Here is an 18,417-nt window from a genome sequence, read left to right on the forward strand (position 1 = left end):
AAATGGTGCTTTGGCGACTAATAAAATAAGTTTAGTAAGATGAAGTATTAAAATTATTGTAAATAAGCTCAAAAGATAAATGTATATAATTACAATTAATTATTAATTGGGGAAAGGCAAATGTGACTGAATGAATGAAACCAGGAATGGAGCTATGAAAAGGAGTCAGTTAATCACCTGAGTGAAACCATCAGTGCAGTTTTTCAACGGGGTCTACAGCTTATACTAAACCTCTGTTTTATTTAGTTAAATGTACGATACTTGCATTGCATTGGCCACTGAACGAGCGTCCAGATGCAGTCTCAGATGAAAATGTTGATGGTTCGAAGTTTCGATGGTGTTCACATGAATTGCGATCACATTCTTCCGGGGTTTGAAGAGTGACGAACTCCAAAGATTCTGACTCAGTGGTAGTCGGCCGAGTTTTCTCCCAGGTTGAAAGTGAAGACATGACTGTAGTTGAGGCCTGCCAGACAAAGAGGCCTCAACTACATACCCCGGAAGAATTTAGTATAAGGAGACTTGGTGTCCCACACAAGCAGCAACCAGAAGACGAAGCAGAAGAGCAGCAGAAGATGATGAGAGAGGCAAGTCACTGATGTAGTGGCCTTTTAACTTCTGTGGAGGTCACACCTCCAGGGGGTCATTGAGCCAATGGTAACAAACTTTCAGAGGGAAAGTTTATGACTCTTTGTCTTCGAGCATGGTATTTTGCATATGTAACTGTGTTGGTGTTGGTGCAAAACTATTAAAGATTCTTATAACACTGATATGTTGCATACGTATCAACATGTAATATGCACTATCATTTAGATAATCAAAATACAAATTCCTACCAAATACCTATACCAAACATGGTATAGGTGAGGTTACATTAACTAGTGTTTGTCTCATATGCATGCATAAAACAGTATACAGTACAACAAAACAAAAGACAATATACTAGAACAGTAATAACACACAGACAGAATGTCCTGGAGATATGTATGTCATTCATAGAAGGTTTTCTATGAAAGAATGGGGGAAAGTCGCGTTTTATGGGCATTATGTGTCTTTCCTATGGGGAAATGGAGAGAGAGTTCCACATTTCATTGATCAATAAAACCAGTGTTATCAGATGATTTGTCATTCAAACGCGGCCTGTTCTGCCTTTTTGTTTGTTGCTCTTCGGGGGTTGTCCACAGAGCTCTTAACACATAGTTTGCTTTTTTGGGTGAGGGGGTTTGCTGGATTATTCATTAAATATAATGAATAATTGTGTGTCTGATTGGTCCAAATGCTACATTACTAAAAGTACAAAAAGAAATTAAAATAAATGAAAGCTAATTATATACAGTACACACACACAACAAAAATAAGCAAAATTACTAAAAAAAAAAAAAAAAAGGCTACAAATGCAATAAAATGTAAACTAAAATTGAAATGAGCAGCATAAAGATGATACTAAAATAACACTGGTCTGCAACAGCATTCAACCTTTGTAATGATCATCTGTCTGTCCCCCATGAGAGGCCTTGAACCTTATGGCTCTTAAATGTGACAAGTAGAGGGCTTCAACTCAGTTTTTCCATATGCCCAAGCCCTCCCTTTAAACAGTTGACCTCTGACCCTTTCATTTACAAGCAAGCAGGCTGAGAGCTCAACTGGAGAGTTTCGTTTTGTCTCCCACTGTGAGGGAACTATCAGTGGTTTTAATCATGCTGTGCTCTTCCAGGAACAACAGCCCCGATATGGCTGCATTAAAAGTTTAGACAGGCCAGTTGGACAGCTGCTCAGCTTAGATCTCCTGTAAAGCCTGCCTGACCCTGGCTTTCCCTCCCTCCTAAACCCTGGAGACCAGCAGACGTTCTGCTCTCATCTATATTGTGGCTGCTCATCCACATGGTCAGAGGTGAAAATGTCTAAATAAGAACTACAGGGACTCCAAAGTATGAAGCTAAATGATGAATCCATCAACTTTCATTAAATAAGTTCATTCCATAAATTCACTAGACTACAAAATAAATCGGCATTTAATCTAGTTAAAAACATAAACAAATATCTATAAATGTTAAAGGGGTCATACGATTACAATTTTTCCTTTCTCTTTGGAGTGTTACAAGCTCTTGGTGCATAAAGAAGATCTGTAAAGTTGCAAAGACTAAAGTCTCAAATCCAAAGAGATATTCTTTATAAAAGTTAAGAGTCAGCCACACCTACCTAAAACGGCTCGTTAACACGCCCCCACATGTCTACGTCACAATATGGGAAGATTTGCATAACGCTGCCCAAATGTTCACGCAAAGAAAGAAGGCGTAACTTTGATTCTCGCAGTAGTATTGTTGCTGCCGCCACCACCATGTTGTGGAGACGCTGTGTGTTTCGTTGTGAAAGCGAAACTACTTTTCTTTTTAGCAGCATCATATGACCCCTTTAAAAATTATAATCCAAAAACTTTACAGCACAAAAGTTATACGGATTACTATGATACTTTAGTCCTTTTTGGAGCAGTAGTGTTGTTAAACACTTGTGGAAAAGAGCCTATTTATTTTCGAAATAGCGGTATTGAAATGACATGAAGGTGATAAAATACAACTAAGGAAAAGGGGATTCATATTACTTTGTTTGCTAATGAAAACATTTACTGGCAAATAATTATTATTATTAATGTAATTATTAAGGCGTTTTACTCTCAAAAACATTAATTAAATATCATTGACCAATGACAGCTTCTCTAAAAGCTATCCAATGAATGACCACAGATTGAGTGCCACCTCCTGGTTCATTAGGAAATCAATAATAGGTTAATAGATAATAGAAAAAAAACAATCAACAAATTGAAGATTCAATCTAATTGCAGACTGGTTGCCTTTTTAATCCACATTCATAATTAATTTTTGACTGATTTATTGATTTCTCAATGTTTTCTTTAGTTGATTTGATCGGTTTCTCAGTTAAATTCCGTCAGTGAGTTGCACAAATAGGCTCCCACTGAATGGTAAATTGAATGGTAAACTGCTCCTTAACCTGCATTAAACCATAGGCTGTCTGTCTTCTGTAAGATCAGCTGTTTCTCAAATAATCCTTTGCAATACCTTTGACTGGCTGGCCATCCTACATCCCATGCATAAGACTGGTTTCAGGTCACCTGTTATTTCAGCCATTACCAAGAAAACACCGGAGTTGAAAAACAGAATAAGAGCGAGGAGTAACCCTACTCGCACCCCTACTCGCACCCCTTGATTTCACTTGGTGAAAATTGCCATGTACTCCTGTACCATGTTTGCAGGTGATGAGATGGTGGCCATATTGTTGAGCACGTTCTCTGGAAACTTGAAAAATGGACTGCATTGACTATACAGATAAAGACAGTTGACAAGAGGGCTGGATCTAGATCAGCCAGAATCCAGTTTTAGTTTGCAGACAGCTTTATAGTGTCACTTTGTTTGGGACTCAGAACAACAATAGATGGCATTTATGATTACTTTTTATTACATTATTTTTTTATTAATACATTTATGGTTTATCTTCATAGAGCTTTCTCATTCCATCCTGTCATTTGAAATTATTTAAAAAAAAAATTATTTTTTATTTACATATTTGAAACCACATCAGTTCTCCACTTCTAGCATTTGCCACTGTTTCTCTAAGTAATAAAAAAGTACTTTTGAATTTGAATTGTATTTTTAAGTAAGCAGTATTTGAATGGAAAGAATGTGAGCAGCTGATTTGTCGTAAAGTTAAAAACGGTGCAGTTACGGTTACGACTGTTGCCAAAACACATGTTCAAAGGCTTTTCTCTCAAGGTGGTGCTTTCCAGCAACAAAGCCCTGGCAGACATGTGACCTACTGAATGGTGACTGGAAAGCATGCAAGTGCTACTGTCAACACCAGTGCATAAATAAAGCTAAAGATAGGGCCTCACCACCATCGCCACCAACCAGCTACGCTTTTTATAGGGATGCTTTGATTTATAAAAGGCAGAGGGGTCTATTTTTTGACTAACCGGTCTTCTGATGGAAACTTCTGATGGATGCATGACTGACCCCCATGGCCTGAGTGTGGCTGGGGTTTTTGGAGATAGTGATTGGTGCAGAGTGAGTGGCACAGCAGCCAAAGTCTGAATGTACTGGAGGCCATCCAGGAAGAAATGCTATTGCAGTAATGGACTCCTGTGGTGGAGGTCCTCAAGGAAAACCTCACAGTCAAGTAAGATGACAGTATGACAGTGACAAGCATGAGATTCATTTCCCATTCATGGGAAAAAAAACAACTTATTTTTAAAGGTACAAATCTTTAGTTGTACAGAATGGCTTTCACCCTTGTAAGGCAGCGTTATTTTAGTATAATTGAGAAACTATTACCGTTGTTATTAATATTTAAAAAGGTTTATTATTTAAAAAAAATGTTTTGAATGTTTTTATTTTTATGTTGTACATTTTGACGTTTTTTTTTTTTTACATTTTGTGTGTACATTTTTTAAATTAGTTTTTGTTTCTTTCAAATATGTCTAGTTTTTATTGATTTTTATTTTGGTTTTAGTTTTGTACATCAAGTTAGACTAAATGGAAATACCTTGGTAATTTACTGAAATGAAATAGGTACTTTAGGTTTATTTATATTTTATTTTATTTTTGTTTAGTATTAGTTACCTAAAATGACTATAATCTTTAATATTTAATCTAAAATAAACTATAATCTTTCTGTGTTAGATTGCTATGTGAGATGTGAGGCTTATTGATTCAATAGCCAAAATATAATTAAATATGCTCAGTAATTAGTTATAAATTAAAATATGGCCCCTTTTACTTAGTTTAAATAATCAGTATTAAAATTAATACAATAAAACTGTTATAACAGCTAAAACAAGTGACCTGTGTGGTGGGAGACTGACCATTCTGACACATCTGAGTGTTGTCCTTTGGGTGAAAGGTTAATGTGATGCCATGTTCAAGAGGGCGGCTTTTCAACTGACAGAAAGCAGACATGGTGGCCACTTTGTTCTTCCCATCATTGGCTCAGCCTGTGAATTCAACAATCACAGAATTGCAGAAATAAACTATATTCTCTATCTAGATGTATGGGATGTACACAAACCATTTTTAAATGTGCGGGGGAGAGGAAATCATATATAAATATAATCAGTGGGTTTAAAAGTGAGATGTCACTGCCTGTCTAATGAACAGAGACGGGCGGATGGTGAGATAGCTTTGAATCATTTCTGGTGAATGCTGGTATTAGAAGATTATGCACATTTGCATTCTAAAATCTTTTTGAAGTGTTTATAAATGTCCCGCTAAGGGTAGGGGAACATCCTGGATGTGTCATTACCAAAATATTGCAAGAGATGATACATGCTTGAATATCCTTTACACCTTGCCAGTAATACCTACACCGCAATATGACCCGCTTTGCTGTTCCGTTGCTATGATGATGCCAATTCAAATGGCTCGACTGTGAATCAGCGAATCAGTAACATTTGGTCTACGTGCCAACAGAGCGTAACCAGGCCATGTCACCATCCTCAGCACTGGTTACATCTTGGAAAAACCCCAGACTGGCTGAATCTTGTGACTGATGATGGCATCCAGGACTGTAATAAAGTAATTATCATTAATGAAAACTGTATGTGGGAAACAACAATCCCTCTTAGCACCTCTGACAATATTACTGGTGCATAGGCTACATGAAACAGGCATGCCTGTGGTTCTGCCGAGATTCTTGCTTCTCAGCAGCGCTATTTTAGCAGGACAGGCTCGTACTAACCTCGCCAAGCCTGTAACCGTGTACCCTGCTGGTAACTGACCCAGTCAATCTTGTCAGAGTGGATCCGTGGACCATCACTGACTCCCAACATAGGGACCACTATGATGAGTTATTGATAGCCAGATCAGTAATGATACATGCTTCCTGCGTGTGTAGCATCAGTGCTGTGACTAATGGTGACAGACTTTGATTTGACAGGGTATGACTGCTCAAGATCAAGGTTGAGAAGAGAACTCCCATTGGTCTCAGCGAATGAAACGTAGGCGAATTTCAATGAAATCTCTCCATGACGTGTACCTGGATAAAAATACCTGTGGAACATCACATTTCACAGAAATGCAGAAGATATTTCAGTGTCCTTTTATTTGTCTGATGTACGAAGACAAAAGATTGCTTGTTCAGAGGTATATAGAAGTGAAGTGTGCAAGACTGTTTGTTTGTAACCATGGCAACATCAGCCTGTGAAGAGATACGGTACAGTACAGTGAATTTAACCTGACCTACATTGACTGCCCCCTGTTTAACACTCAAACTTACCATCTCCTCACTCTAGTCTGCAAAAGGCTGAATAAAACAAGAGAATTCAAGCATTCCAGTCCACATACTATGCCCTAAAAGAACGCACTGCTTTCGTGAAGCAAAATATTTTTGAGTGTGTAGCAGAAGAGTAGTCAAGCTTTGGGACATACTACTTCGTCATAATTGCATATTTAACAGACCACTCTGTCGCATAGTTATGTGCATCCTGTCACTGTTTAAACTGCCCTGTCAATCATCTTGTCACAATTAACATCCTCCACATTTCATTTCATTTCATTTCCTGCTGTATTGGAGAGAAATGAAGTAGCACGTTGATCTGCCAGTCGTGGGTCTTTCATGCGGAGAATTCTCCTCATGTGTTTGCATAATGATGCATTTAAATGTTCACAACCAAGCGTATCTTTATAAAAGTTCGCAATGTTGTTGCAGACGGATAACATGGATAACATAAAATACATATTTTTCACGTTAGATATTGATTATTAATCACTCAAACCGTTTGATCTAAATCTCTCTACTTAAAGTGATAGTTCATCCAAAAATGAAAAATCTGTCATCATTTACTCAGCCTCATGTTGTTCCAAACCTGTATGAGTTTATTTTTCTGCTGAACACAAAAGAAGATATTTGTAAGATAGGTTGGTAACCAAAAAGTTGCTGGTAGCCATTGACTTCCATATATGGAAGAAAGAAAGAAAGAAAGAAAGAAAGAAAAAGAGGAGAAACAACATAACTTCCTTATGTTCCACAGAAGAAAGAAAGTCATACAACTTTGGAATGATATGAGAGGCAGTAAATGATGACATTATTTAAATTTTTGGGTGAATGATCCCTTTACATCTCAGTTAGATTGACTGATTGACTGCAGATACTGATATCACAGTCTTGCATAATCTCTATACTGCAGCTGAATAATGCGTTTGACCCTCTAAATAGCTGTGAATTAAAAAAAAAAAAAAAAAAAAAGGATTGCTATGATTAAATGTCAGTAAATGGTTGTCTGATGGTGTATTCTTAGCCTGTGAGATAAACAGGATCAGGAGCGTGAGGCAATATCTAAAACACCATAACATTTCATTACATGTATTTTCGTGACTATGTCTCTTATCTAACAACTAACAGGTAGCAATAGCATAGCTTTGTTTATAGAGTCTGCTTTTGTATTCCCTTGGGCAATATTGGTTATTTCTCAGATTGAGACAGCGGTTGATATCATTGATATCCATGCTGCCAAAAATATCAGCTTGCTATTTTTATGACATCCAGATGCAGTTTACATTACATGCCACATTGATTGCAGCCATACATTTTGTGCTTACTCAGGTATCCTCAATCTGTGCGCAGTGGCTATTCTGGGAACTCTATTTCTGCAAATATGTTAAATATATACTAGGCATCCAGCCTCATTCATTGTTAATGAAGCTGCAAACAGAAACATTTCCATGAATCAGACTGCTCAAATGACAGATAACAGACAATGGAGACAACAGAGATATGGCTCCACCTGGGATCACTTAGCAACCAAAAGCATGACATCATCACTTCATGTAAAGAATCAGATACTATGATGTCATCAGGAAATGCATGACCTTGGAGAAAAGAAGTGTGTATGATGTCATTGGGTGTTATAAATAGAATGTATATGATACAGGTTTGTTTGTTTGTTGTTGTTATTTTTTTAGTGCAAATATATAATAGAATATAATATAACATGTTCTGACTTAATAAAAATTCATTTGCCTAGGGCGCCTGTTGTAAAAATGAAGTAGGCCTACACTGAAGGCGTCTTGTAGAGCCTGGCTAAAACCGGTTCACTTTGTTTATGCTGCCATCTGCTGGGTAATGATAATTGCACAGGGAGAAAAAAAAATGGGTGGACACTGTAAAAAAAATTTTTTTGGAGTATGTTTTACATGTCTTTCTACTTTCTACTTCAAAATGTCATGTTCAGTTCAGTGTGTTACTTGCCATTTATTTTTATTGTATTTGTTTCTGAGTTTTTCTGAATGATGAATTATGAGTGAAAATTGTTTCACACTTTTTTCATTGTTGGATATATTTTTTCTTTGAAGTGTTTTTTTACAATGTAGACACCCTTCAGGAAAAAGAAGTGTTGAGTGTAAGTGTTTTTAACATTTAAATTGAAATACTGAAAATTTATATATTTTTTCAAAAGCACAAAACACATGTAGTCTTTTAAAGTATCATTAAATCTATTATTTCAATAAAAATGTTGCCATTTAGAACTAAAAGTGAACTCAGTTCCATACAATGCAAGTAAAAATAAATAACTTAAGAACAATGCCTGCTGGAAGGTGTGCCGTATAACATCATTCTGACATCATGGATGGCATAACAACCACTATTTTCCTTTGAGACTTTTTTTTTTTTTATGTTCTGGTACTGTAACAGAAACTTGTTTCATAAGTGAATATATTGTTTCCTGAAACACACATGGCATTTACAACTCTGGTGATTTGACAACACAATTGTGTCTGGAACTGAGTGTCTATAAGGCAGGGGTGTCCAAACTCGGTCCTGGAGAGCTATTGTCCTGCAGAGTATAGCTCCAACTTGCCTCAACACACCTGCCAGTATGCCTAGTAAGACCTTGATTAGCTGGTTCAGGTGTGTTTAATTGGAGTTGGAGCTAAACTCTGCAGGACAGTGTCCCTCCAGGACAGAGTTTGGACACCCCTGCCTTAAGCAGACATGTGCCAGCTGAGCAACTGCCCTTGAATGCTTTCTCCAGTTATTATAGGCCTCCTTGGCACTTGAAAAAATGTCTCATTCAAGGAAAGACCTTGAGCAAATGTCAAAGATCAACTAATTGCAGCATTAGACATCATGTTCCAGGCTTTATTACTGCTCGTGTCTGCTGTGCATATCACGGCAGCACATGACTGGACAAACAGTGTGCACCCCTCAGTCCTCCGTATTACCCTTTCTTTCCCCGTGTAATGAGCCTTAGCCTGATTATCTGATGGAACAAGTCTGTGCTATTGAATATTCCACACTAAGACACTTAGACGGCTCCCTGCAGGGAAATAGTGACTCAGAGCGACAAGGTTAAACATTCTCCAGCCTCTGTCACTTCTAAAGGCTGCAAACAGTGGCTGAATCGTGAGCTGAAAAATTGCTGTGTTGCGGAAAAATGCTTTTTTTGGTAAAGGCTTGAGAGTTTATGGGGTGTAAATATATATAGTATGTATGAATATATGTAGTAGACAACTCAGAATTTACTGATTTCAGATCACTTTCAGGTCCATCATGACTTCATGACATGACATTCAACTGAATGAGCTTTTGAGGACAGAACTGCTTGCTCTGCAGTTTCATAATCATAATAAAAGTTCATAATTTTTAGATAAATGTTATCGATCAAGAGTAGATAGGAAAAGTAATATTAATTTTATATCATTGCAAAATACAAAGTATGTGATAATACAGACTTTACACATTTTTATGAATTTATGTGGCTGTACATGTAATATATATATATATATATTACATGTACAGCCACATAAATTCATAAAAATGTGTAAAGTCTGTATTATCACATACTTTGTATTTTGCAATGATATAATATATATATATATATGTACATGATTTAAAATGGAACACATTAAATATTTTAAATAGAAGACATTTATAATTAATGCTGAATTACTATACCGAAGCTTCATTGCAGATTTACTGTTTGGTGCATTTCATCTGCAGTGCCACAGCTACAGGGTTTAAGTTTGTAATATTATTGGCACAGATGGTCCATAAATCACATGGTAGGCTAATGATGAATACATGATGTTGAAATGGTTAGTTTTCAGAGTACTAGCCAACTTGAATATAAAAAAACAACAACCTGCCATTACAGATTCGTTTACAGTTGCAGTGCCATGCAACTTTGTATGTGGTTTAATTTAAGGTCCATGTCTTCATGTATTGGTGCTGCAGAAATTGTTGCATATGGCTATAGGATGGAAATTCAAATTCACCCAGCTATTTTAACCCAAAGATTGTCACTTATTAGACTGGTTAATGTTGAGTACAACCGAGCTCATCTACAAACTAAATGGAAGTTATTGTTGATCCATTTGTCACCTTATGAGGGCGCCAGAGAGGTTTAGTACCCCCTTTTTAAAATGAATCCCTAATACGAGACAACTGTCTGATTAAAAGAAACTAATGAATATTTAGTGGGAATAATGTTATTGTGCTGTCAGTTATTTATATATTTATTACAGTGGTCATGAGACACTTGGGATCTTACTGTGTGCTATATGCAAGGTGAAGTATTACGTAGGCTAGATGAATACAAAAATAGAATACAAACATGCAGAATGTCTCAAGCCACTCCTTGCTACCTCTTTTCCATTTATTTGATTTTTGAAGCAAGCAGCAGGACTAAAAGCTCTAGTGGCTAGAAAGAATTGTAACTTTATCTGACTGCATCCAAATAAATGCATCTAGAAGTAGCTTTTAATGCACAAATATAGAGACAAATAATGTCAGTAACAAAGACACATGGATTATTAAAATAATTTTATTTAGTACATATTTAACAAAAACTAAATACAATATAAAATATATATGAAACCATGCCAGCCACCAAATACACCCAAAAGAAAATCCCTGCCATTTCAGCTGGATGTTGTCCAGGAGTCGAGACTTAATATGGCACTGACCTGTTAGAGATCTTCGGTAACGCTCCTACAGCCATGCCATAGATTCCATTAGGAATTACATCAATAATAGAAACTGTTTTTAAAGTATGCACAGTGTAATCCATCAGTCATTTTAACCTCCAAACATCACCCTACTATTACAGTAAAAGCATGTATAAGGCTACACTGACGGCACAGGAACATTCACTACAGTGACTGCAGCAGTGTTGATAAAGATTCTGTAAAAACTTACTTCATGGAGTCACAACAATCAGGTAAACAGAAATGCTATCTACTTACATTACTGAGGCATTTCCAAGCATTCATGCAACTTTCACTGTTAATGGGAGTGCCATCCTGCCACCTCCAGGACTATGTTCCTGGAAGCACCATGAGCCTTACTATGAAAAGCTTAAATAACACCACACATGCCCTATATCAAAAGTTAGCAAGAGCCTCTGGTAGCGACTAACGGGTTAAATTTCAGGATCCTGGATTACTGACCCTTTCCTATAGCAGTGAGAAAGCAGACGGCAGCCAGCTTATCAGACCCCATCAGCTTGGACCATTTGAAAGAACAAATATCTCAGCCACCTGCAAAAAGGATCTGTTTGCACAAGCCTGATCAAGGTGGATGAGAAGGGATCTAAAAATGTAGAGCCTCGGATTCAAAGAGCTCAATGTCAAAGTCAAACTGTGTTTGAGGTCATTGGCCAAAACCTTTAAGCAACAGACAGAGAGTGACATGATTGAACAAACCCCACACCCTTATTATTCATGCTTCAACCTCGGAGGCGATTCTAGAACAGCCTTGAAATATAGTTGATCATAATTGGTGGTCTAGGCAGTTCAGGTCACCAATAAGCAACCAGGCTACTTAAAAGAGGCCAGAACTGTCCTGCCTGTCAGTGGCTGTGGTGGTCGGTAGTTGTTCTCCATGCGCTTTCGGTCCTCTTCTTCCTCTCCATTAAACATCAGCATCCGGAACTTTCCCATCTAAGTCCAAAAAGCATGAAAAACAGCATGTAAGACAGAACCTGGCAAAGTGACAAGCTGCACTGCAGAAGAAATCAACTTTGGTACCAAGTCTTATGTAATAGGCTTGGTTCTCCATGCTGTGAATCTCCTGAGCTTTTTCTACTTATAGCTCATCAATCATTTTAATAAGCTGTACAAGATCAAAGTCTTGTGGCCTCATGCCAGACACACTAGGCCACTGTCACAACCATGCCGCCAACATGCCAAACTGCTCATGCTTACTTTAATTCAATTTCCTAGTACAAAGTCTGAGGGACTAGACAGGAGGCAGAGACCAAATCCACAGCAGTCTTTCAGATGGACATAGACTTATGTATCTGAAATGCAAATCTAGTAATATAACACTTCAAAGCAAAGGATATACCATTCAAAAGTTTGGCGTCAGTAAGAATTTTTAAAACTTAAAAAAAAAAAAAAGTCTCTTATGCTCACCAAAGCTGCATTTATCAAAAATACAGTAAAAACTGTTTGTGAAAAAGTAAAATAATATAAAAATTAAATAAATATTTTTAAATAAACATTTTTATTATTATTTAATTTATTTTTAAAATGTAGTTTACTCCTGTGATGGTAAAGCTGATTTTTCAGTAGCCATTACTTCTGTCTTCAGTGTCACATGATGTTTGTGGTGCTTAATATTTTTGTGGAAACTGTGATATAAATTTGATATGATAATTGGAAAGTTTAAAACGAAAGCATTTATTTTAAACATTTTTTTTGTTACATTTTAAATGTCTTTGCTGTCACCCTTCAGTTTAATGCATCTTTGCAGATTAAAACCTGGTAAATAATTTCTGTAGTGTATATTGCACAAATCTGGGGCTAAAATTACCTCTATAATGTGTTGAATCCACTGTAGGATTTCAGCTCTGTTTAATGTTGGCAAGATGTGCACATTTTTTTTTCTGAACGAAACGTAAACTCTGAGTTGAACCCCTTTCATTACAAAAGGATTATTTCACACAAGGATTCTTTGCTCACTCAATCAGACACTTTTAAACACCTAGACATACACACACACACACACACACACACACACATATACATATATACACATATATATATATATATATACATATATACACATACATATATACACATACACATATATATATATATATATAACACATACATACATATATATATATATATATATATACACACACACACACACACACACACACACACACACACACAATATATAATCATTTACTTATGCAAAATCAGTTACAGAAACCAGACATGCAATCATGTCAGCAGATGAAATCATTTCTGACCAGATTCACTGTCACCCCCAGCATTCTGGGATACTGTGGATTATCCCTAATTTACATCACTACCAATGATTTACCAATGCTTCCCACATCCATCTCCCTCCACAACCATTAATTTTCATAAACCGACATCTGTCAATAGACCAGATGTTGGTCATGGCAAACACTAGCAATACAGTCTATAAATAAGGTTAATAAAGTTAAAGCAACCCACCTGCTTATCTGACACATAAATAGGTTCTTTCAGCACAATCCATGTAACGCTCTCATACAGTGGAGGAGTTGTGAGAGAGCCTGGGTATGTCCAGTACTCCAGACTGTTCGGCAGGAGGCACTTTGGGTTAAAGCCCTTAAAATCAGCAACACTTCTCTACAAGAGATAAAAAAAATAATAATAAAAACTAGCATAAAATTATTGGACTGTAATGCAGAGCTTTGGGAAATAAAGATGCTCTGAACTGGGCTGTATCCACAATATATTGAAGACACATGCCACAATATTTTGATTAGTGGTTGACTAATAGGCCTATGTTTTTTTCAGTGGCCAATTCTCAATATATTACATTTAGTTTTCTACACTACCGGATATTTGGTTAGGGTCTTTGCGAAAATTCAACTAAAATGTCAAATACGTAAGTATAATTGAAGAAAATGAATAAAATTAAATTATTTGATTCATTTAGAAATGCATAGATAAGGTTAAAAAAAATGCTGAATAACGTCTCAGGTTACTTATGTAACCATGGTTCCCTGAGTAGGGAACGAGACACTGCGTCCTCTAGGGGTTGCTATGGGGAACGCCTCGTCGTGGCCCGTGTCTGAAGCATACATTGAAAAAACACCAACAACACGTTGGCCGGCGAAGCACATGACATCACTACCGGTGTGATTATAGTATAAATAGGCGCCGGGAGAACATGTCATTCACTTCTTCGTCTGAAGCTTGCGTTCGAAGCATGGCAGAAAGCCTAGAGGACGCAGTGTCTCGTTCCCTACTCAGGGAACCATGGTTACATAAGTAACCTGAGACGTTCCCTTTCAAGGGAACTTCGAACTGCTTCCTCTAGGGGTTGCTATGGGGAACGATATACCCACGCCGCCATGCTGAGGGGAGTGCAAGCCGGAACCATGGCGAGCACTAAGTACCAACTCTACCATATTGCCCGACGAGCGCGAGGGGGAAAAAAAACCTTTTTAAACTCATCAGCCGGATCCACCTGCGATCCCCACGAGCCCATCCTCCTCCGTGCCTCAGCAGCGGTGGGTCCTGAGCCGCGGGAAGCAGATGGCTGCCCTCCCTTTCCTCGAAAAGAGAGAAACGAGAGTAGAGCTTTTCATTAAAATACGCTCGCAATGAACGCGGATTGCCCCCTCAAGGACATCGCGTGCAGGTACGACGAGGCGTTCCCCATAGCGACCCCTAGAGGACGCAGTTCTTCTTCTTCTTCTTCTGGTGTTTTATGGCGGTTTGGCAAACCAGCGAAAGAGGTGCACTTCATCCTCCATTTCCGGATCACTTCCGGAATCTACGCCACTTCCTACCATGCACTCTCCAGTCACAGATCAGCTGTTGCCAAACCGCCTCCGACTCGTTCACCAAGCCAGAGGACGCAGTTCAAAGTTCCCTTGAAAGGGAACCAGATAATTCAGGAAAGTCAAATATTCTAAATACAAAACCACTAATCTGTGGTAGTGTCATAGACACTCTGACCAAAAAAAATAAAAAAACTTAGAGGTGCTCATTTGAATCCTTAGAACCTGATTAACATATTTCAAGATGAATATTTCCAAATGAAATCACATGCAAAGAGGCATCTGGGTGTTTCCAAATTCATTCAGATGCAAAAAAAGGGGACTAAAATGCCATATCCATTTGGCAAGCTACATGAAGACTTCTCTCAAAAATAGTATAAATAAATTTGTTTCCTCCCAATTTTTCATAAATTAAACTACATAAATACACATACCTTGAATTTAACCATATACAAGGAATCTGTTATCTGATGAAGAGCACTGTGCTCATCACCTATCTGAAACAAAAAATAAAAAACATTATTAGAATAGGTATAATATGCATTTTACTGTAAATATTTATATCTTTCTGTACTTGATTTTTGTAATATTAAAAAGTGTTATTTTATGGATCTGTTTATTTAAAAAAAAAAATCTTATCCCCAATTGAATAATGTGACTGATTCTAATACAAAACCACATGCTCTTGAACTAATGCTACATTATTTTGTTATTTGTCTCAATAGGAATAATTTGCCAAAAAAAATAAATAAATTCTGATGATTTACACATAATCAGGCCATCCAAGATGAGTTTGTGTTCATCTGTACAGATTGTGAGAAATTTAGCATTACATCACTAGCTCAGCAATGGCAAAACGTCAGAATAATCCACAATATGTTTCTTCTAAAATACATATTTTTTGCTTCACAAAACATTAATTGGACTGGAGTCATGTGGATTACTTGTGGATTATTTTGATGTTTTTATCAGCTGTTTGAACTGTCATTCTGACAGCACCCATTCACTTCAGAGTATCCATTGGTGAGCGTGATGTAATGCTAAATTTCTCCAAATCTGTTCTGATGAAGAAACAATGCACATCTTGGATGGTCTGAGGGTGAGTAAATTTTCAGCAAATGTTCATTTTTGGGTTTGGTTCCCTTAAATGCGTGCTGATTCCCACTAAGACTAACTTCCAGAAAGATGCCAAGGACAGCCAGGCCATCAGGTGCTGCTGCTGCCTCACCAAAGGACTTGTACTTTATGGCATTCCAATGAACCAGATGAAGCTGGAGAGAGACGAGAGACAGAGTTCAGGCCAAAAGACTGTGATAACGAAGACTGTGTAAACAAATATAATATACATATATACACAGAGCAGACGGAGAGTCCCTGTTCTGCCCCCTCACCTCAGAAGCATAGGTTTTCCCACCAACCGTATGCTCAGAGCCACTGCAACCCTTGCATCCCCAGTGGAAGTGAAACTGTTTAAGCCTGTACATGTTTTCCAGAGGACCTCCCCGGATCACTGCCAAAAGGAAAGAGCAGTTTAAGGGGCCAATCACATCGAATGTGTTTTTGCATTAAAAAAAAAAAAAACAGGGCAGGAATGAAAAACAAGTGCAAGATGTATAGACACAAGCTTCTTTTAACTTGAGTGCCATGTTTTAGAATGCTGCGTCATGCGTGAGAAACTGCAAAAGATTCGAGACATGTGTGCAACAGTCAAACACATCTGTCTAGCCTGTTTACACAGAAAAAACAATGGAAAAGCATGTGCAAAGGAATGCAAAAAACACGTTCTGTGTGAATGCCCCCTGACTTGCATGTACAGTAAAGTGAATATCGCCTTTTTTTTGTAAGAATCACTCAAAGTGCAATAAAGAGTGAAGAAAAAGAGTATCTGAAATAGGTGCTTGGTGTTTTGCATACCTAATATGTCTAACCACTATAGTTCAGTTCACTGAGTCAGAGCAGAAAGTAAAAAAAAACAATCTGTCTTCCGACTGGAGCCACGAGTCTGTCACCAGCCTCTCTTTACTGTATATACACCTCTCATTTTCTTGCTTATTGCCTAGATCTCTTTCTCACAGACAGGGATGTTTTATAAGGGAAACTTTAAAAACTCAACAATTTCACAATGACAACTTAAGCATCCGTCTGCTTCCCAAACCTTTACAGTGGACCTGTTACACAAAATTCACTTTTATATTGTTTTTGAACATAATATTAGGGCCTTTCGCACCGCGGGAACCTTTTCATAGTACCAGAACTAATTGTGGAACTACCCACTTTTTGGCGTTTTTCGCACCGCCGGAACTGGGTGCGATTTTAGTACCGGACTGCCTTTTTCGAGAACCAAATTAGCTCCTACTCTGGAGCAGGGTCTAACCAGCACAACTGGTACTAATCGTGACGTAAGTAGACATTGATTGGCCAAACGCGTATGAAAACGCCCTCACCCGCCATGATTTAAAACGCCGTGTAAACATACTGTAAACATTTTGTCAACTTATTTCGCAAGTATGGAGAACAGCGATAGATGGACGGACGCTGAAGTGCAGGCACTTGTAGCAAATGTAGCACTGTCAGTTGTCGTTGGAGATTCTTGGTCCTCCTTTCCATTCTTTCAATCGCTTTACGTATACGTTGACTTTCCATGTCCATTATTGTGAAACCCGCGAGACACAACAAAAACACAGCTCCGATCACAGCGTCCTCCATCCTCCTGTTGTTAATGTTGTTCTTCTTTGTTTCTGTTGTTGAACACCGCGCACAAATGACGTCGCTGTCGACCGGCTTACATCACTTCCTAGTACACACTGTCGGTGTGAATGCAACTCTTTAAATGGTACTGGGAAATAGTTCGCGCAAAATCGTCCCAGTACTTTAGTACTGTACATTTAGTTCTGGAACTAAAGCGGTGCGAAAGGCCCTAATGTGTCCACAGTGTTTGTACACAACCACCCTACTGTGGTAGTAATCCATCCACTCTGTTTGTTATTTTTATCCATAAATCAGAAACAGTGTCTCGAAATGAGCCATGCAGGAATGTACTCCAAAGTGACGTCACATTGGAAAAGGCCCCACTCACAACTGGCAACAGATCTGCCCTATTAGCTTAGCTCCCACCCTGAGTGAGCTGTACACGGTCCACCATGTTTATCTCCTCGCCAGAGCATTTAACAGCAGCATTCAAGAAATGTGTTCTTATTGAAGCAACTAAAGTTATTCAGTCAAGAGCAGTGAGTGATTTTCTATTTTTTCTTTTGGTATATCATATCATATTAAAGGGGATCTATTATGCCCCTTTTTACAAGATGTAATATAAGTATCAGGTGTCCCCAGAATGTGTCTGGGAAGTTTCAGCTCAAAATACCCACAGATAATGTATTATTCCAAGCTGTAAATGCCATTTTTGAGTGGAAGCAAAAACTCGCTGTTCTTCGTCATCATGAAAGTTTATTATTTGTATGCGTTTTAAAACCCTATCAGTTTAAACTTCTGATATATGGTTTTCTGAGCACACACACCAGAAGCACGCTCACAGAAAGCTGTCTGTCAGATGGCACGTCGCGTGAGTGCTGAACTAATGGCGCTTTTCCACTGCATGGTACGGCACGGTACGGCTCCGTGCGGCT

At 37.9% G+C, this 18,417-nt stretch overlaps 1 protein-coding gene across 1 annotated transcript in view; it reads right to left on the minus strand.

Moving 5' to 3' along the window:
* Window positions 1-10,890: 10,890 nt before the first annotated feature.
* LOC107673771 (carbonic anhydrase 7-like) overlaps window positions 10,891-18,417 on the minus strand; it is an 11,549-nt gene continuing 4,022 nt past the window's right edge. The window contains exons 3-7 of the mRNA XM_016467548.1: window positions 16,186-16,304; window positions 15,970-16,065; window positions 15,229-15,291; window positions 13,476-13,631; window positions 10,891-11,945 (exon numbers count right to left, since the gene is read on the minus strand). Coding sequence (XP_016323034.1) covers window positions 11,823-11,945; window positions 13,476-13,631; window positions 15,229-15,291; window positions 15,970-16,065; window positions 16,186-16,304 — 557 coding nt within the window. The 3' untranslated portion in view covers window positions 10,891-11,822. The remainder of the gene's footprint in view (window positions 11,946-13,475; window positions 13,632-15,228; window positions 15,292-15,969; window positions 16,066-16,185; window positions 16,305-18,417) is intronic.

The sequence above is a fragment of the Sinocyclocheilus anshuiensis genome, unplaced genomic scaffold, assembly GCF_001515605.1.
Source record: "Sinocyclocheilus anshuiensis isolate Anshui unplaced genomic scaffold, SAMN03320099.WGS_v1.1 scaffold925, whole genome shotgun sequence".
Lineage (NCBI taxonomy): Eukaryota > Metazoa > Chordata > Actinopteri > Cypriniformes > Cyprinidae > Sinocyclocheilus > Sinocyclocheilus anshuiensis.